We start from the raw sequence: 21142 nt of genomic DNA on the forward strand, positions 1-21142 counted from the left end.
AATGGATTTCCACCATTTAACATTCAACAGGATATCACATTCATATTGCGTTAGGATCCAACATCTTAATGAGTTTATGTTCTTGATTTTATGAATCCAAATGGTCCAACCATCACAAGAGCTTAGATTATTGGGCAAACTGAATGATGATTGATTATTACCTTAAACGCTGCTTTTGCCTTGTAATTTTCATCACGAAATCCACCCCAGGAGATTTTGTCAACTTGGTTGGTTAAGGGAAGGGGAATGCCCATAATGTTGTTGGCATCGACCCTTCTATAATGCATCTCATAAGATTTTGGTTCCAGTAGCTGCCATTCCCTGATGAGGGCATTGGAATGATCAAATCAGAGACTTCTTGGAAGGAGTAAGTTAGGGGCAATCTCATTTACAATTTGAAAGTTGTTCGACAAAATGGGGTTGGTTAATGATATATTACTTCCGGTTTCAACTTTCCATTTGAGATTGGAAGCTACTAATTCAGCACAAGTATATTTCTTTTCATATCCATGAGGTAGAGAGACTTATCTCAAACCTAAGAAGCCTTTAAAGGCCTTGCCTGTTAAAATTAGTACTCCTCCGGTCCTTATTATAAGACCCAATTTGACTTTTTATTTGGTCCTAATTATAAGACCCAATCCATTTTGTCTCTTATATTTATGTATTTTTTTCCAAGATAATCCTTCTAATAATGATAGTTTTGGCCAATATACTTAATTAGCAAGGATATTTTAGGAATGACAATACTTATTTATTATAAATAACCAACTTAACTTACTTCCTTAATCTCTTCAAATAAGTCAATTGGGTCTTATAATTAGGACCGGAGGAGTATTACGTATTAGGGTCTGTTTGGCTCAATGAGAGGAAAAGAAAGGGAGGAATTTTAATAAAAGAAAGAGGAGGGAAAGAGAGTAGAAAGATTTTAATATTACCTTGTTTTGATTTATAAAAAACAAAAAAAAAAGGGAAGGGAGGAGTTTTAATATTACCTTATTTGGTCTATAAGGAGAGGGAAGGAAAAAATATTTTAACATAGACAATTTTACTCTTATTTTATTTAAGATTATTTTTTCAAATTTTATAGGATGTTTAATAAAATAGAATTGTAAATAACATTTAATATATTGAGCAATACTTATACCAAAATTCTAATATACTCTAAAGCGTGAAGTATTATTAAAAAAAGATTGAAGTAATGTTCAGCCACAACTTGCACTGTATCTTTTCTTTGAATGAATTATTTGATCATGTAAAGGAAAGAGTAGCATCTGGAGATAAGAAAAAAGAGATTTAGAATAGTATAGGAATATTAAAAATAAATATAGACATAATGATCACAACATAACAAAATATTATCCTTTCTCTCCAAATTCTCCCAATTTTGGAGGGGAGGGGAGGGAAAATTTTAATTAAAATTGTTAAAATTTTTCCTCCCCTCTTAAAATTTGTGTTTTAACAAAGAAAGGAAAATGATTAAAATCCTTCTCTCTCCCTCCCTTCCCCTCCAAATCGCTCATATCAAAGGCACCCTTGGGGTATTATATCTCACGTATAATTGTGTAATTGTATTTTGTGGCTTTTAACCCCATTTGACGTACATGCGACGTGTGAAATGAGAAGTCACCAAAAGACATAGAATACATAATTAAGGACACACTTCCTTCCTCGTACATTTTTTGACCAGCAACCTTCCTCGTACATATTATGAGACTTCTTGTCCCTGCCTATGCCGATCATTGAGTAGAATCCTCACTAGTACAAGTAAACCGAAGTTATTTCCAACGAAGTCCTATTTTAATATAAGCCTAGTATCATAAATATTGCTTTCTGTATCATTGAATATAAGCAATGGGGTTGTTTACACCCAGGACACAGACCTAAGCAAGCTTAAGCACATCAACATAATTTCTTTTGAGAGAGAGAGATATCACAGTTAGAAGTTAATGAAGTTCTTCTCTTTCAAGCTTTCTACAGTCTCCTTGAGACTCAGCTCCAATGGAATGAAGTCAATTCCCAAGGTCATTGCCTTCTCTTTAGAAACTTGATACTTTGGCATGGAGGGCTTATCGTCCGCACACCTAAAAAGTGGGAACGAACACATGAAATCAGAAAAATATACTTGACCTAAAATAAATATATAGCTGGATGCAAAGAAGCTGAGAGGGCAAACCATTTTGGCTGTTAAATATGATTGAATGACAAGAAGCATCAGTCATTAAACCAGTTCACCAAGACGAGAGAAGGGGGGGGGGGGGAGCCATCAAGTCTAGGGAACAAGTAATTATCATCATCATCCAGTATGTTCATGTTTTACACAGTGAGGATGATCAGAATGTAAATGGAAACTGATTGGAAAAGCCAAAAGATAAGAATAAGCAAAATAAGAGATGATGAGATGCTCCAGTTGTCTCTGAAAGCCGTTTATTTTGCTTCAAGTAATGGGCAATTTTTAGTTCTTCATGCAAAAGAGTTTGTCTCAGACACAATTCAGAAGAAACAAGGATAATTGTATGCGTGAGGTTTTAAGAAATAAAGCTATAAATTCATAAGTTAATTCATTCATGAAATTATAACGATAATAATAGTAAGTAACTAACTTCTCAGGAAGTTGTAATGTTGGGAACAATTCATGTAAAATTTTCACGTGTTCTGAGTAGTGTGCAACTCTCTCAACCAAAATATATCTTCCGCTAGCTGAAGGAATCTCAAAGGCTTGAATATGGGCATTAGCAACATCTTTCACATTGACCCATGCTGCACTATAGTTCGGAAATGTCTGACCTGCATCAAATAAGTGAAGGATGAGGAAAGCAACCCCAAAATTATTAATCAATTGATTAAAAAAAAGATATTTAATGACAAAAGGAAAATTTGTAATTTAACGATACAATAGGTCACAAGTCAAAATGGTCGTGCCAGAAAGAATCCCAAAGACCCCCTACAACTGTTAAAACCATAACTAAAAATTGGATGTAAAATAAAAGCCAATAACAGATAAATAGGAAAAAAAAACTCAATATAAGACTGCATACATTAAAGATAAAACTGACATCTTTCAATTCCCTCAAACAAATTACTTTCGTGTGTAAAATATGAAATAAAATAATGATATTTTCTTATTGTCTTGCCACTGTCAGGTCAACAGCAATATTGAAGCTAAACTTTTCCCAAAAAATAAAAAAGGAAAATGTGGGGTCTGTAATCTAGCATAATGGTAAGCATTGAGATTCAAATGCTAATACTTTGCAAGTCAACTTTGGTCTTTGATCAAAATCAGTATTGCAAAATTTCAGGTAAAACATACATTAAATGAAGTGGCCAGCAAATAAGAAGGATTTTCACATATACTGTGGCAGCCCCTCTCCTTTTTCTTTTATAATAATTTGGCGGATAAACTTTTTGCAGATAGAGACGAAGTACTGATACTCTTGAGAATAATGATTAACGATAACTGAGTTTAGAGCATCTGTGTAATATTAAACTCCATATCCTCAGATGATAATGATCTAAGACTCACTCTAGATAAACGTAAACTCCAAATCCATCGGAGTTCCATTTCAGTAGGTTTCTCAACACCCATAACCCTCATTTTCTTATTTCAATGAACATAACACATTAGTCCACTTCAACATTTTTGACACGAGTTCCCTTTTCATTTGACTATACCAACGAAAGTAGCTCAGTTGAAAACATCAAGTAATCCACCAGATCATGACAGTATTTCTGCAAAGTGCAAACCTAATGAGCACATAAAAATTACCTTTTATAAGCTTAAATATAATAGCACAAGTTTCATTAAGTGACGGTTGCAAGAGTGGCCCTATCACAAATGCCGGGTTGAGAACAACCAGGTCAATACCATTTTCTTTCACATATTTCCAGGCAGCTTCTTCAGCCAAAATCTTGGAAACATGATACCAGCGCTGAAAGAACAGAATATAACGCTGTAGGAAACTTGAAGCAGAATGCCGAATACTAAATGATTACAAACTTGTGTTACAACAATTGGCAACATAAGAAATAATTCAGAAACAAAAGTCCTAAATGGTACAGGATACTTTCTTATTTTGACTTTTCCTTTGTCTTCAAAATGAAGTTTAGTTTAAACTGAAATCTCATTCTAATAATTTTCCTTATATTATATGCTTAATTATTCATAGTGCTTAATATACCTGTTTTGCTAAGGCGGTAAAATGATATTGCATTCAGCACATAGCATAGCATGAGCTACATGGAAACGTAGTAACAATTTAAGAGATTAAAAGAATAATAGATAATAACCACTATACATACATACATACATATATATATATATATATTTATATAAACCAAGTTCACATTTAAAAAAGCCTCACAACAACATGATGATCATCTATCAATCACAGCATCAAGTAGTTAAATCACACAAGGCATCAACATTTCACAAAGTATTTAAGTCTAAGCTTTATCCTTTTATTCATCAAATCTAACATCATCAAGAAACCCTTCAATTTACTCTTCATCTTCCCTCATCATTAGTGGATGTCATTTTCTTGTGCTTCTGAGTTCTGACATGGTCAGTGAGTGCTGAATCATCCCACAATGAAAAAGTGCTAAAATAATCGTTGTCTTATCCATATTAGTACCAGAAGCATGACCTATAGCTATATAAACGTATATTTTGTAGCCCGGGAGACAAAAGAGAGTTGCAATACCACACAAGTGGTATAGGGCCAGAATAACTTCCAAGCTACTCTCATTTATCTCCCTCTAACAGACTCGCAATTTCATCATTTTTAGTTAAAATTTGTCCCACAACTCAATAGAATAGAAGAAACCACTGCCCACGGACTCCACTTCTCTAATTAATTAATTATGAAATCATACTGTTCGATTGGCCAATGTAATGGCAAGAGAAAAACTTGGTATCCAAATCTAAGAAGAATTGACAACTATTATAAAATAAGAAACCTGAATGAATCACAAACTTCATTTATCAGTATAACATATTGACACTTACCTTCATACCCCTGCAGATATCTGGACTTGAAAACCATGTCTCATCAACTACAACATCAGGAGTTAGCGGTTTTCCAGTATGTGTAACTGCTGCAAAGGAAGATGTTAAAACAGCTCGTTTTGCATTTGATGATTTTGCACACGACCTAAGAACATTGAGAGTTCCCTCGACTGCTGGGTCAATAAGTTCAGTCTGAAATGAGGATAGAGTCCGTAAATGAAGCAATAATCAAAATAAGGAGACCCGTAATGGGCCTGCAATGTAAAAGCATAAGCTAGAGCCATTTCTCTGTTTCAGAAATGTGTTAGTTCAACAAAATAGACAAAGTAGAGCAAGCAAAGATATGCTTGTGTTCAATTTTCCACCCTCTTACATACTTAAAGGACAACAGGTAAGTGGGCATGATTCTGTTATGTAATCATAGAAGAATAAATTATTTGGGTGCAGGAGTGGTTGCTAATCCTGTAAGCCGTGTGGGTTAATAATGGATCACTAGTTCAATAAGGCCGAAGGGTAGTTTAGGCAATCTGTAGTTAGTTAGCTGTTAGGTTGTCTTTAAATAGAATCCTAACCTCTGTACTTGGAGTTGATCATCTAATGAATTCTCATGCGTATGACTCTATTTCCCTCCTTTCTCTCTAGTCCTCTTCCCTTCTTTGTCTCTCTGACTTTCCTTTCCCTCTCTCTCCCTCTATCTTCTACAAACCCACATTAGTGGTATCAAAGCCGACCTTTCCTGGCCTGCATGCCCTCCACACAATCCCAGACACAAAAGATGAAGAACCAAATGGACAAACGACTCAAGATCGTTGAACAAGAATTGGGCGAACTTTAAGAACTGAAGGTACACCAAGATGGATTGCTAAATGTGAGCGATTTTTCTGTCTCAATGAAATGCCGGTAGATAGACAAGTCTTAATGGCAAGCATTAATTTGGAGGAGAAAGCATATATCTGGCATTTAGCCTTTGAAGACGATTACAGTGATTGTGTCATTCCTTAGGATACTTACAAGGCAGTGCTAAAGATCGGTTTTGGAGAGCTATTCAAAGCACCCATGGTTGAACTCAAACGTTTGCATCAAACCAACATGCTAGAAGCTTATGATGATGAGTTCAACTCCTTGCATTATAAACTTCATCTTTCAGAGAAGCACGCTGTCCAAGCGTACATTGAAGGGCTTCAACCTGACTTTGCTCGTCAGGTTCGAATCTTGCGTCCCCAGACTATGGAAGAGGCTCGAAGCATTGTGCAGGCCCATGATCTGAATTTGCGCACCAACTCAGAAGGGAAATTAGCCCTTAGACGACAGAGTGGTGATGTGTTGCAGGGTCAAGACAAGTGGCGCTCCATCAAAACAAACTCCTTTTTGAGTGGGTCCCAAATATCTGGTGACAAGAGTGTCTTCGGTCAAACCCACTTCATCGATGGTCAAAACTGCTTCTTTTTCCTCAGTTTCTGTTGGTTCTTGTGCAAGCTCATTCCGACCCAACTCTAAAGGGCCACGTAAATTGTCTCCTGAAGAAGTCAACAACTACAGGGCCAACAATTTATGTTTCTATTGCCACCAGACGTTTTTGAAGGGCCATAACTGTTCCCAATGGCAACGATTGCAACCTCAATTGATTGAGCTGCCAAAGACGATAGGAAGGGTATAGCTCACAACCTTGATATTTTTGAGAGTGAAGAATGCCTCCAAATCTCTCTCCATGCCATCCAAGGAACTATTGGGGTATCGATCAATGAGGGCGCAACTCATGATTATTTGGACTCTAGTTTAGCAAGGAAACTGTGTTGGATGGGGGAGACACTGTTATACCTGAAGCTAGGATTTTAGGGGGGGCTAGACTTTAAATCTGTGGGTGATGGTGGAATTTTAAGTAGCGCATGAAGGGGAAAGAGTTTCAATGGGATTTGAGGATTATGGACATTAGGACATATGATATTGGTCTCAGTTTGAGATAGTTAAAAGGAGTTGCTCATCATGCCTCTTGAATTATAACAAGATGTCTATGACTTTCTGGTATGGTGACGATTTGTGCACTTTGCAACCTATGTCACAGGGAAGTTGCAGAATTGTCGACAAGCTAGATAATCAATTAGAGGAAGGGAGCCAAATCTTCTTACTGCAAGCTATTAAGGAGGAAGAAGTTACAGTTTCTGGGAGTATGCATAACGAAAATAATGATGCCGGGATAGGTGCAAGGAAATTGCTCAAGGAATTTGCTGATTTTTTGCAGAACCTACTTCTCTTCCTCCCCTAAGAAAGGGTCACAATCACTCTATTGTGTTACATGAGGGGTCTGATCTGGTTAATTTAAGGCCCTATCGTTATCTAGCAACATAAAAAGATGAAATAGAGAGGCAAGTCAAGAATTACTAGGTAATGGAGTTATTCAGGAGAGTGCATTGCCATTTGCTTCGCCTATCGTGTTAGTGAAAAAGAAGGAGGGGTCGTGGCGTATGTGCATCAATTATAGAGAGTTAGGTAAGAGAGCGGTTAAGAACAAATACCCTATTCCCCTGGTAGAAGTTACTTGATGAACTAAAGACAGTTAGGTGGTTTACAAAGCTGGATCTGCATGCAGGATACCACCAGATCAGAATAGAACCTAAAGATACATCCAAAACTGCTTTCCAAACTCACTCAGGACACTATGAGTGGTTGGTAACGAACCAATGCCTCTACAAGTTTCCAAGGTGCTATGAACAGCATCTTCCGGGACTCCTTAAGGAAGTTTGTATTGGTATTTTTTGACGACATCCTCATATACAGTCCTACTATGTACCTACATATTTAGCACTTAAGGCAAGTGTTGGAAATATTGAGGAAAAACCACCATTTTGTGAAGATGAGTAAGTGTTGTTTTGCTGCCACCCAGGTAGAATATTTGGGGCATATTGTTAGTGATGGAAAAGTAGCCACCGATCCTAAAAAGATTCAGGCTGTGTTAGAATGGCCAGAACCTACTACAGTGAAGTAATTGAGGTCATTCTTGGGGCTGGCAGGTTATTATCGGCATTTTATTAAGGCTTATGGTCAAATTGCAAGACCCTTAAATGACCTGCTTAAGAATAATTTTTCTTGGTCTGAATTAGCTGCTGCCACATTCAGGAAATTGAAGGAAACCTTGGTAGCAGCCCTCGTTTTAATGCTTCCAGATTTTACGAAGGTTTTTGTGGTTGAAACAAATGCTTGTGGAAGTGGCATTGGGGCAGTGTTGATGCATCAAGGCCAACTAGTGGCATATTTTAGCAAAGCGTTAGCACCTAGACATCAGGGTTTATCTATATATGAGAAAGAATTATTGGCTGTGGTGCAAGTTATTGAACATTGACATCAATATCTTGAAGGGAGGCAATTTATCATCAGGACAGGTCAACAAAGTTTAAAATATCTACTTGATCAAAAGCTTAAAACTTCATTTCAAATGTACTGGATTTCCAAACTCATGGGTTATGATTATGAGATCCATATAAGAAGGGGAATACTAACGTTGCAGCCGACGCGTTACCTCAGATGCTAAAGCAAGAAATTTTTCAAATTACTCTCGCTACTTGTTTAGAAGAACTCTCAGAAGAAATTAAACATAGCTGGCAGCAAGATGAAGATTTACAAGCCCTTATTATCCAGCTACAACAACAAGAGGATATGGCTGGAAATTATTCTTGGGATGGTGAATTTTTGAGGAAAAGTGGCAGATTGGTGATAGGCAATAACAATTGATTAAACAAAAAAATCCTAGAATGGCTTCATGCCACTCATTTGGATGGTCACTCAGGGATTCATGCCACTTACTAGCATGTCAAGTCTTATTTTGGTGGAAAAACTTATTTGCTAAAGTTAAAGAGTTTATTAAAAATTGTGATACTTGTGCTAGGTATAATTATGAATCTGTGGCTTATCCCGGTTTGTGACAGCCTCTTCCAGTGCCTAGTAGAGTATGGGAGAGTGTAACAATGGATTTTATTGAAGGGCTCACTAAGTCGTGTGGGAAAGATACAACTTGGGTGGTGGCAGATAGATTAAGTATCCTCGTTTTCTTCCACTTTCTCACCCCTTCTCGGCTTCTACTTTGGCTCAACATTTTCTGGATAATACTTGCAAACCCCATGGTGCTCCTATGGAAATAATAAGTGATCGGGACTACCTCTTTATCAGTAACTTTTGGAGGGAATTCCTTAAGGTGCTGGCCATTGATCAAAAATTGACTTCCTCTTATCATCCACAAACGAATGGTCAGTTTGAGGTTCTAAATCGCTGCCTAGAAACTTATCTATGGTGCATGTGCTGGGAAAAGCCTAGAGATTGGTGCAAATGGCTAGCAATGGATGAATGGTGGTATAACACCACTTACCACACACCAACTAAGGCTACCCCCCATGAATTGCTATATGGTCAAAAGCCTCCCATTCCATACCCTACTTACCTAGAGATGCGATTGTGGTGGTTGTGGATAGGTCATTTACAGCAAGGAAGGAAGCTTTATTAATAGCTAAACGCCACCTACACCAGGCTATTAACATTATGAAGCAAGGGGCTGATTTGCATCGGACTGATCGGGAATTTCAGATTGGTCAATGGGTTTTCCTAAAGCTCCAGCCCTACTGTCAAATTTCTGCAGCGTCAAGGAGCTCTTAGAAGTTGGCTCCTAGGTACTTTGGTTCCTATAGGATTATACAGAAAATAGGGCCTGTCACTTACAAGCTAGAACTCCTTGCTGATTGAAGAATACATGATGTATTCCATATCTCCTTATTAAAACTGTGCCCTGACCCTAAGGTTAAGCAGCACCATCCTCCTCTTAATTGGTCTGAACAGATTCTGAATAAACGGCTTGGTAGGAAAAAAGGATGAGTTATCACTGAGGTTTTCGTCAAGTGGAAACAGCTCCCAGAAGGAGAAGCTACTTGGGTGCCCTTGTACCAATTGCAGCGGCAACATCCCACTTTTCAAGAACAGAACCTTTGAGGACAAGGGTTTTTGAAGGGGGGCATTGTTATGTAATCATAGAAGAATAAATGATTTGGGTCCAGGAGTGGTTGCTAATCCTATAAGCCACATGGGTTAATAATGGATCACTAGTTCAATAAGGCCGAAGGGTAGTTTAGGCAGTCTGTAGATAGTTAGCTATTAGGTTGTCTTTAAATACAATCCTAACCTCTGTACTTATGAGTTGATCATCTAATGAATTCTCATGCGCATGATTCAGTTTCCCTCTTTTCTCTCTAATCCTCTTCCTTCCCTGTCTCTCTGACTTTCCTTTCCCTCTCTCTCCTTCTATCTTCTACAAACCCACATTAGATTCTTTATTATCTACAGTAATTTTGCATAAATTTCACAAGATATGTAAATTTTTAAGTCTATGAGGAAATGGTGAACTCATTTGACTATAAGAACTTGTGTTATTATTTGCCAAAGGCAGAGGAGGAAGCAAGTTTTTGGAAAGGTTCAACATAGTAGTCAATATGTAATTTAAAAATTAACTGCCTGCTTTAAAGACAAAATCAAATATTAAACGTTTTGCCTTCTACTCTTCTAGCATAGGCCTTATGATTTCGAAGAAGGAATAACTTCTTAATTTCTCAAGCAACAATGCAAAAAGAAGGCAACTACACTGTAACACATCTCCCAAGCTAAATAGATTCTTCAAACAATTTAAAATTCAGGAAATAAAGTGCTTTGATAAAGTAAGAGAACAGCCAATTATCTTTCAACAAATAGAAAATGATATAAACCTGCGGGTCTATGGGATCAAAATAACAGGGAGATGCGGTATGAAAGACACCCTCACACCCTTCAACAGCTTGGTCAAAGGAACCTTCTTCCTGGAGATCTGCTTTAATCAGGCGCAGTCTCTCCTTTGCACCATCAAGCTTAAGCAAGTGATCTACCTTTCTTGGATCATCTGTGATGAATTACAAAGCACCAAAAATTGGTAACCCAAGAATATACACTATATAAAACAACAAAATATAATTGGCTCCTTTGTGGTCATAGATTGGAACATATTTAAGATGAACTCACTTGGGTCACGGACAGTCCCCTTGACAGTGTAACCACGAAGAAGAAGGAACTTGACGAGCCATGAAGCAATATAGCCAGAAGCACCAGTGACACACACCACCTTTCCTTCACCTACGTTGCTGCCCATACTCTCTCGACCTTTCCTTCAATTTGGTAAAGTCAAACACTCAATAGATTCATTTTATCTATTAAATGTATGCCATATGTCCAACTTTTTCCACATCCATGTACATTCTTTTTGACTCTAGCGTGTTTTGTCTTAGTTGGCGGCGGCGCTTTGACTTCCAAAATGCTTAAGTCATAGCTTGGAGAGACACTAGGAACAGAGGAGCGAATATTCCGTTTCTCTGTCCGTTACTTAAACTCACCTCGTCCCCATTCACTAATCTGGTTTTCCACGAACTTAACCCGTCTTTCCGAGCCGATCGAGCAATCCTTTGGGGATTCTTCGGGCAGCATCACGAGTGCCAGAGAGAGAAAATCAGCGCACCGAAGAACCACATCCACCATGGATCCCTGAGTCCAACACATCTCCGGCCAGTGACATATTAATTGGGTGATTCTTCTCAACATTTCTACACAATCTTCACTTGCATTTTTCTGGTTTGTTGCAGTATATGGGGGTAATCCGCTGGAAGAGGATCCCCTCTTCCCTTTGTCTCCATCCCCACCATTGGCGATGGGGGCAGAGTTTGAAGCCGGCCTTTGATATATGTATTGTAAGTGGCAACTTAATTTTGCCGGGAAAAAAAATAAGTCTAGGCTCTAGGGCCCTTTTGCTCATTAACTAAAAAACTTCAATATTTATAAATATTTCATAAAATAATTTTTAATTTCTTACTAAAGTTTTCAATTGTTTGTGGTAAATGTTAATAAATTGAATTTATGTATTTTTTAATTATTTAATATGATGGTAACAGCTTTATAAAATATAAATTTCAACTGTTAAAAATTTAATATAAGACAGGGAATAGCTTTATAAATTATGCTACCAGCCCACACAGGAATATAAAACATAACTCATAACTAGTCAATATCAAACTTAACATTACTCATCAAATTTTATAAGATTATTAACAATTTAACATATATAAAACGCTCAAGAAAATAACTAGTCAAGTGTTTGAGGATGTTCTTGACAAAAATTATAAATATCATTTTGCAAAATAATTAATCTCTTTAATTGCTTTAATCTGCAAGTTATGTAATGAAGCTTGTGCCAGAGTACCATTGTTGAATTATTAGGGTCTAACGTTGATGTTATTTTAAGGTTCATTTTTATTAAATTTGTGTACATTAATTACAGATTAGAACCCACTCATCCAGTGTTTAGTATTACCTTGGATTCCCCCCCCCCCCACCCCAAAAAAAAAAAAAAACCAACACAGGTGACCTTTCCCTTCCACACTAAAAGTGAAACTTCCACCATCTATTCTCTACGTTTAATCAAAAGAGCAATTGTAATTTGGTAAATCTTCATTCAATCAAATTTCAGTAATATGATGATGCCTTTAAAAATAAGGGAAAATAATTTTGTAAATATCTATATTTTTCCTTTTTTTTTTCTTTGATACTACCTCTAATTCTTAATATATGAGCTGGTTTGACTTTCAATTTGATTCTAAATATAACAGCCTAATCTATTTTTCCTCTTATATTTATCTATTTATCTTAAACTTAGTTTTTGTAATAATTACATATGTTAAAGATTTTATCAAATAATAATTTTAACTTATACACATGATTAATAAAAGTATTTGAGGAAAGACAATACATATTTATTACAAATAATTAATTTAACAAACTGACAATACTTATTTATTACAAATAATTAATTTAACAAGTTTTTTAATCTATTCAAATTAACCAACTAGTTCTTATATTAAAAGGTTGTTTGAAAATATATAAGTGCTTTTAAAAAGCACTTTTCTGCAAAGCGAAACAAACTTATATACATATTTATTTCATGTACTATAAAAGCAATTTTAAAACCATAATTTAGTTTTCATCCAAATACCTCCTAAGAACTTGAGATATTATCTATATAATTTTTTTCTTTTGATTAAATTATTTAACTTTACCCTATTAGCGTTGATAGTCCTTATCATTAGCCATTGATGCTAAAAGAGCGAAATTTAAGAATTTAATTAAGAGAGAAAATACGTATAGGTACTAAATTAAAATTTAAGAAAAAACTATAGGTATCTCCAAAATGATTTTTTTCCCCCAAGATAATTATCAACCTTGATGGCAAAATATACACACACACACACCCAGCCTTGCCGGATATGCAAATGTCATTTTCCCACTGAAAGATGTCTTCTACTCAGTAATCAATACAGAACAAAGGGTAGCCACAGGTGAGAAAGAACACACAATTAGAGACTCACTTCCTCAGACATGTTTTTGGGACTCATTGCCTGCCTATCATTGAATATAAGCCTCATAAGTACAAGTGAACAGAAGTTATTTCCTGTGAAATACTATTTCAATACATGCCTTGCATCCTAATTGGTCAATTACTGCTTTCTGTATCATTGAATACATGCAATGGAGTTGTTTGCATCCAAGAAAGTCTTAAAGCATGCTTAAGCTTATCAACGTTTATTTATCTACATAGTTTTTGAGAGAGATCACAGTTAAAAGTTAATGAAGTTCTTCTCTTTCAAGCTTTCTATAGTCTCCTTCAGACTCACATCCAATGGGGTAAATTCAATTCCCAAGGTCAGTGCCTTCTTTTTAGAAAATTGATGCTTTGGCATAAAGGGCTTATCGTCCGCACACCTAACAAGTGAAAGACAAAGACATGAAATCAGAAACAAAAGACTCGGCCTTAAAAATATGTGACGTTATAAAGAAGCTGAGAGAGCAAGCCATTTTGGTCAACAAATATGATTGAATAACTGTTCAAAAAAAATAGTACTTCCTGGTCCCTACCTTAAAGGAAAACACACGCGGGTCAAAGAGAAAACAAAACCTATGTACTATAAGAATATTTTGCGTTTCTTGTATTCATCTCTTTTACTGTATATATCCCTATACCTTGTACACATGAGATTTTGAATCAATGAAATCAATCATTTTTCCCACATGAACGGTAACAACCAAACGCCATTATTATCAGTTTACCAAGTAAAACAAAAAAAAAAAAAAAAAGCCAATCATCTTCAAGTCTCTTCATGTATAGCACAGTAAGAATGATCAGAATATACAATGGTGACTGACATGAACTCCTTCGGAAGGCTAAAAGAAAAGAATCAAGAATAATACGAGATGAAGCAAAGCAATGTTCTTGCTACCGCTGAAAGCCATTTAGTTCGCTACGAGTAATGAGCAATTTTCAGTTCTTCAGGCAGAAGAGCTGGCCTTGGACATAAGTCAGAAGAAGCAAATTATATACGTGAGGTTCTCAGTAACAAAGCTAAAAATTCAAGGGTTAATACATCCTTGAAATTATAATAATAATAATCAACTTACTTCTCAGGAAGTTGTAATGTTGGGAACAGCTCATGTAAAATCTTCACGAGTTCTGAGTAGTGTACAACTCTCTCAACCAAAATATATCTTCCGTTAGCTGAAGGAATCTCAAAGGCCTGAATATGGGCATTTGCAACATCTTTCACATTGACCCATCCTACACTATAGTTTGGATATGTTTGGCCTTCATCAAACAAGTAAGGGATGAGGAGCAACATATCAATTCTTGTCCAGGGATGAAAACAAAATATTTAATGCGCATCCAAATCAACAGCTACTTAAAAAAAAGAATAAATTAAAAAGTTAATCAAACATTAAAAAGTTAATCAAACGTATTAGATTGATATATTAGAAATTTAATGACAACACAATATTAAAGAAAAAGGTTTTCAGACTATAACTTGGTTTCTTTGTAAGATAAAACCATAGTTCTCAACTGGCACTTGGATGTTCACTTGTCTTCTTTTTCTTCTTCTTTTGATAGGAAGTTCACTTGTCTTCTGTAGACATACAAATTGGGAGTTCACAAAAAGTCTCCTTCACAATTACAGGATACAATTGTGTAACAATTTGAGTCCATGGCCTCATTGTGGTTTTTCCCCTTTCCAGCCTGACACTAATTTGTGATGCTTGATATGTTAAAAATATTAAATCATCCTTTAGCTCCAAAACTTAATGCAGAAGTTAAAACATCTGAAATAAGATGCAAAGATCACCAAATTTTTAAGGGTTAACGGGCAATTATACTCTCAAACTATTCTTGCAGGAGCACTGAGCATCTTAAACAATCAACTAGTGTAATGCCCTCCTTAAACTTAGAAAAATGTTGCAAATTACCCCCCGCCGTTTCAAGAGGGTAAACGCCTGCTAAATGAGCAGACTGGGGCCCACAAGGATAAGAGAAGGAGCATACTGAGGCTAACACTTTCTAAGAAAATAAAAGGAGAAAATGCAGAGTCTCTAATCTAGCATAATGTCAAGCATTGTTAATCCATGTAATACTTAGTAAACCAATTTAGGTCTTGAAAATCTTCAGAAAAACAAAAATCGAATGAGGAGGCTTCCAAACAAGCAGTCCCACACTATTGTGGTAGACCCTCTCCGTTTTGTTTACAATAATCTGCCAACAGAGATAAAATAAAATATAAATTCTTAACAACGATGACTTAGAAATAGGAAGTAAGTCCCTATACTCTCTTCAGTCCTAAATATAAGATCTAATTAATTAATTCACATAAATCAAGGAAATTAGATGAGTTAATTATTTGTAAAAATACACGCTATTTTTCTTAAATAACTCCTTTTAATCATAAATTGCAATTATCCCACCCAAAGAACTTAAATACAAAAGGTCCCTTGAATCATAAAATTATTCTAAAGTCCCAAGAGACTTTTTTGCAATAAATTTTATTGTTTAATTACCAAATTATTTTTTTTTCTTTTTAAGTTTGCATGACATGAAAGAGCAATGGTGACAACTTAGGGTGTAAGGATTGACAAAGGTTGGTTTGACAACTTAGGGTGTGATATGAGAAAATGTTTGTAACAGCCGTGATAGTTGTCAACAACTGCTCTTTTAGTTGTCAATGCAAACTTAAAAAAAAAAAAGGTAATCTGGTAATTAAACAAATAAGATTTATACAAAAAGTCTCTTGAGACTTCAGAATAATTCATAATTTCAAGGGACTTTTTTGTATTTAATTCTTAGGTGGGACCTATTGCAATCTCCGTTTAATCATTTATATGGATTATTATGAACACACTTATATACCATACATGAATCTAACTATAGGGTTGTTTGGGAAAAAGTAATAAACATTGAAGGCAAAGGGGATTTTTTTCACTGAAGAGACAAGGGGATGAGGCCTTTCATTTAAAGACCAAAATAAGTCCTTCAGTTAGCCCGTACATTAAAGGACACAGAGGGAATAATAATAAACTCTATGACCTCGGATACAATGATCTCAGACTCATGCTAGATAAACATAAACTCCAAGTCCATTAGGAGCTGTACTTCTATAGAATTTCTCCAAAACCATAACTAGCATTTTCTTATTCCGAGGTTCACAAGTCCACTTCAACATTTTAACACAAATTCTTTTCAATTGACCATAACAAGAAAAGTAGTTCAGTTTAATACAACAAGTAATCTAGGTGCATACAGATCACAGAATAGGATTTCCATAGGGTGTGAACCTTGTGAGTGTATAAAAATACCTTTACGAGTTTAGATATAATAGCAGAACTTTCATTGAGTAATGGTTGCAAGAGTGGCCCAATCACATATGTTGGGTTGAGAGCAATTAGGTCAACGGTGTTTTCCTTTGCAAATTTCCAGGCAGCTTCTTCAGCCAAAGTCTTGGAAAGACCATACCAGCGCTGAAAGAACAGAATACAAAACAGTAGGAAACTTATACAAGAATGTAAAATATTGAATGGTTACAAACTTGTCTTACAACAATTGGCAACAAGGGGAATAATTTTGAAACAAAAGTCCTAGATGGTCATGAATAAAGCATATTTTTACTTTTATTTTGTCTTCAACATGAAGTTTAGTTTATGCTTAGTAAGAAATTCGCCTGAATTGGTTTTCCATATAGTGAAGGCAACAAACCTGCCTCCTTTAGCTAGATAATCTCGGGTAAATCTTGTAAATTAATTCAGATAAGATTTAAGCAAAATAGAATAAAATAGATAAATAGTTAAGAAAATAAATATCACATCCTGCAGGGGGCACCAAACACAGCCTTCATTGGGCTAGGTTTGCCCTGCAAAGCCCATGAGAGTTGGGCTTTAGTGCATCGCTCCTCAACATTAGACCTCATCCCAATATTTTTCTTTTATTGTACCCATAGTTATTCGTAGCCTTAATGCACTTGTTTTGCTAAGGCTGTGAAATGATATTGCGTCTAGTACATAGCATAGCACGAGCTGAATGGAAAGCCGGAGCAGCAATTTTGAGATATTCAAAATAAAATAGATGATAACCAATATATAAAGAAACCAAACTCATATTTAAAAGAGCCTCATTACAGCATAACAAACAACAACAAAGCCTATCCACTAAGTAGTGTCAGCTATATGGATCGCATGTGACGCCATTGAGCTTTATCAACAACAACAAAGCATAATAAGCATCTAAATTTCACAATCATAAAAGACATCAACATTTCACTAAGATTTAAAGCGTAAACTTTATTCTAGGATAATAAAGAAACTGATTCCTTTTCTTCATGAAACCTAACATCATCCTAGCAATCATTATTGAGCAATCCTTCAATTTCCTCTGCAACTTGTGAGGTTCCAATTTTTTTCAACAGTCATATCAAAGGCACAAGAGAAGGGTTTTGTCTTTTTCTTATGTTTCTGACACAGTCAGTGAATGCTAAATTATCCAATAAGGAAAAGTTGCTTAAATTACGGTGCTATACAAATGTTATCTTGTAGCCCAGGAGACATAAGAATGTAGCAATGCTACATAGTGGCATAGGGCCAGGATAACTGCCAAGCTACTCTCTTTTATCTTACTCTACTAGAAAAGCAATATCTTCATTTTTAGTTTAGATGTGTCCCCCAACTCAACAAAGTGGAAGCAACCACCGTCCATGGAGTCCACTTTTCTCATTAAAAAAAACAAAATCATGCTTTTCTGATTAGCCAATGTAGCACTACCACATGCAAATAGCATAAATAGAAAACTTGATATCCCAACTCTGTGCAGACTTGACAAACAAAAAATATCCAATATCCAACCTGCATGACTTACAAACTTATTTGGTCTGTATAATATAATAGCACTTACCTTAATATCCCTGCAAACATCTGGACTTGAAAACCATGTCTCATCAACCAAAACGTCAGCAGATAGAGGTTTTCCATTAAATACAACTGCTGCAGTGGAAGATGTTAAAACAACTCGTTTCACATTTGATGATTTTGCACACGATTTAGAACATTGAGAGTTCCCTTGACTGCTGGGTCAATAAGTTCAGTCTGAAATGAGGAGAGAGCTGGTAAATTAAACAACAATCAAAACAAGGAGGCCAATAAGGGGCCTCAGCTGTAAGAGCCTAAGCTTCAGTCAATTCTCTGGTTCAGCAAATTATTACTTCAGTTAAATAGGCGAAGGGAAGCAAGTGAAGTTATGCCTGTCTTGAGTTTATCCTTTTAACCATATCCAAATGCTTCAAGGATAACAGGTAATTGGGCATGATACTCCATTCTTTATAGTTTACACTATTTTTTCTATAAATTTCACAAAGCTTGTTTATTTTAAGTCTAAGAGGAAATACTGAACTCATTAGACTAAAACAACTAGATTGCATTATTATTTGCCGAAGGCAGAGAAAGGAGCAAGGTTTTGGAAAAGATTCAAAATGATATTTGATAAGTAACTCATTAATTGCCTGACTATAAAACAAAATGAAATATTAAATGTTATAAGGCCTTATGATTTCTAAAAAGGAATATCTTGTTAATTTCTCAAGCAACAACGCATAGAAAACAACTCCACTGTAATACATCTGCCAAGCTAAATAGATTCTTCAAAGAATTTAAAGCCTTAGGAAATAAATTGCTTTGCCGAAGGATGATTACATTCAATTATCTATTAGCAATTAGAAAATGATCTAAACCTGCGGGTCTATGGAATCAGTAAAACAGGGAGATGCAGTATGAAAGACCCCCTCACACCCCTCAACGGCTTGGTCAAAGGAACCTTCTTCCAGGAGATCTGCTTTAATCAGTCGCAATCTCTCCTTCGCACCATCAAGCTTAAGCAAGTGATCTACCTTTCTTGGATCATCTGTAACGAGTAACAAACCATCACAAATTCGTAATCCATGCCTGCTGACTATAAATTAAATCTGGATATGAATTTTCTGAACATTTTGATATAAAAAGAAAAACGGGGGAAACAAGAGAACGAAAAACAGAGACAACAAAACAATTTTATGGTGATAGATTGGACAATATTAATACGCACTCACTTGGGTCGCGAACAGTCCCCTTGACAGTGTAACCACGAAGAAGAAGGAACTTGACGAGCCATGAAGCAATGTAGCCAGAAGCACCAGTGACGCACACCACCTTTCCTTCTCTTACGGTGCTGCTCATACTCTCTCGATCTTCCGAATAATTCTGTTAAACACTGAGCAGTTTCACCTTATGTATTCAGTGTTCGCTGTGGGCCCTTCTTTTTCCGATTTCAACAAGCTTTCCCTGCGGCTTCATCCAGGCTTGGATTTCCAACAACGAGTGACGGGAATAAAATGTCGACGGCTTTTTTGATATATTATACACTGTTAAAAAAATTTTAAAAAAACCTAAAATGCTATGGTTTTAAAAGTATTTATTAGTATGGCAAAAAAAAAGTATTTATTAGTATTTACAATTAAAATTATTCTTGGAAAGAACTATTCTTAAATTGTACACAAGTTGTTCTTTTTTTTTTTTTTTGAGCTATACATAAGCTGTTCTTATTAAGAATGATTTGTATATTATCTGATAAAACTAAAATCGTTATTCGCCTGAAAATGAAATCGTTCACGTTAAAAACTATTTTACTTTTTGACCATAACACTCCCGCGTGCATGCGAGAATCTCTCATCCATTTTCTTCCCAATATAAATATTCACTTCTCTCACTTGTCAACTCAACTCTTCCTTTCCATGCAAACCCTTTGTATATTTACATGTTTAGCTTTTGTTTCCTACTTCCTCTTCTTTCATCCCGAAGTTCTCTCTTCTTCTTCTTCCACTTCGTGGTTCACTTGCTTCATTTTTATTTTTCTCTTGATCTATTATTTCTTCATTCTTGCTTCCAAACACTTGACAAGCTTTTTTACTGATATTGTGGGTATGTTGTTTCTCTTCTTTGTTTTTTTTTTTAATTTGCAGTTGTAATATAGAATTTGATTTTTCATCCTCACTACCCTTGATGAGCTAATATTTCATTATTCTAATTTTCAGGAAGTGAGTGGTAGGTTCAACGATCTAGAATATTTGTGCTCTTTCTAAGCTAAGTGCCTCTTATTTTGATAGTAAAACTATCATCTACTATATTGTTTTAAGATGTTAAGATTTTAATATAAGCTCCAATCTTTTTTAAGTATATGATTATTATTTTTTTCCTATGAAAGTATACTTCTTCAAGAGTTTAAATTTGGTAAGATAAAAGTAAAAAATAATTATATATATATAGCCCTCAATATCAAATCTGTGGTACAATGATAAGTAAGAAGTTGGTAGGAAAAAAAAAAAGTTTACCCACTTCAAGTTAACTATTGCTTTGTATATTTTTTAGGTAAAAAAAGGGTATAAGTAATGCAAAATTGAAATGAATGAAAAACACTCATAATTTCTTCTCTTCATTTTGCCTTTTCCCTATTTGCTATGTTGTATTTTTGAATCGATGATGATGTGCTTTGAATCAAAGATTTTCCTACTCATAACTGTATTGGATGAAATAGGTTTGACAGATAACCATGACCAATTCCTTTTAACTGGGTTGATCATAACTTCCCTTTACTTGAATATTCTTTAAAAAAAATTAGAGAAAAAATCTTTATTTTTGAACCCTTCATTTCAACCTAATTATTTTGGCCCAAAAGATTTTAACCAAATTAAATTTTTAGTT

General features: G+C 35.4%; 1 protein-coding gene and 1 pseudogene across 1 annotated transcript; both read right to left on the reverse strand.

Annotated features, from left to right (window-relative positions):
* Positions 1-1546: 1546 nt before the first annotated feature.
* On the reverse strand, positions 1547-11661 carry LOC114717750 (cinnamoyl-CoA reductase 1-like). The gene is made up of 7 exons (XM_028902947.1): positions 11030-11661; positions 10741-10910; positions 5003-5194; positions 3764-3926; positions 2601-2784; positions 1692-2081; positions 1547-1663 (listed from the first exon to the last, which is right to left on the reverse strand). Exons 1-6 carry the CDS (start codon positions 11154-11156, stop codon positions 1937-1939), a joined length of 981 nt encoding a protein of 326 aa, XP_028758780.1. The 5' UTR covers positions 11157-11661; the 3' UTR covers positions 1547-1663; positions 1692-1936.
* A 1771-nt stretch (positions 11662-13432) lies between these two features.
* LOC114717753 (tetraketide alpha-pyrone reductase 1-like) lies at positions 13433-19621 on the reverse strand (annotated as a pseudogene).
* Positions 19622-21142: the final 1521 nt, after the last annotated feature.

Source organism: Neltuma alba, unplaced genomic scaffold (assembly GCF_004799145.2).
Source record: "Neltuma alba isolate B1F8T4 unplaced genomic scaffold, ASM479914v2 tig00011773_pilon, whole genome shotgun sequence".
Lineage (NCBI taxonomy): Eukaryota > Viridiplantae > Streptophyta > Magnoliopsida > Fabales > Fabaceae > Neltuma > Neltuma alba.

Bases quoted from the DNA above. Each gene is read 5' to 3' on its own strand.
- LOC114717750 (XM_028902947.1), bottom strand. From the start codon at position 11,156: ATGGGCAGCAACGTAGGTGAAGGAAAGGTGGTGTGTGTCACTGGTGCT. The intron at 10,911-11,029 runs GTGAGTTCATCT...AATTCATCACAG, and splicing joins GGGGACTGTCCGTGACCCAA to ATGATCCAAGAAAGGTAGAT. The intron at 3,927-5,002 runs GTAAGTGTCAAT...CTGTTCTTTCAG, and splicing joins ATATCTGCAGGGGTATGAAG to CGCTGGTATCATGTTTCCAA.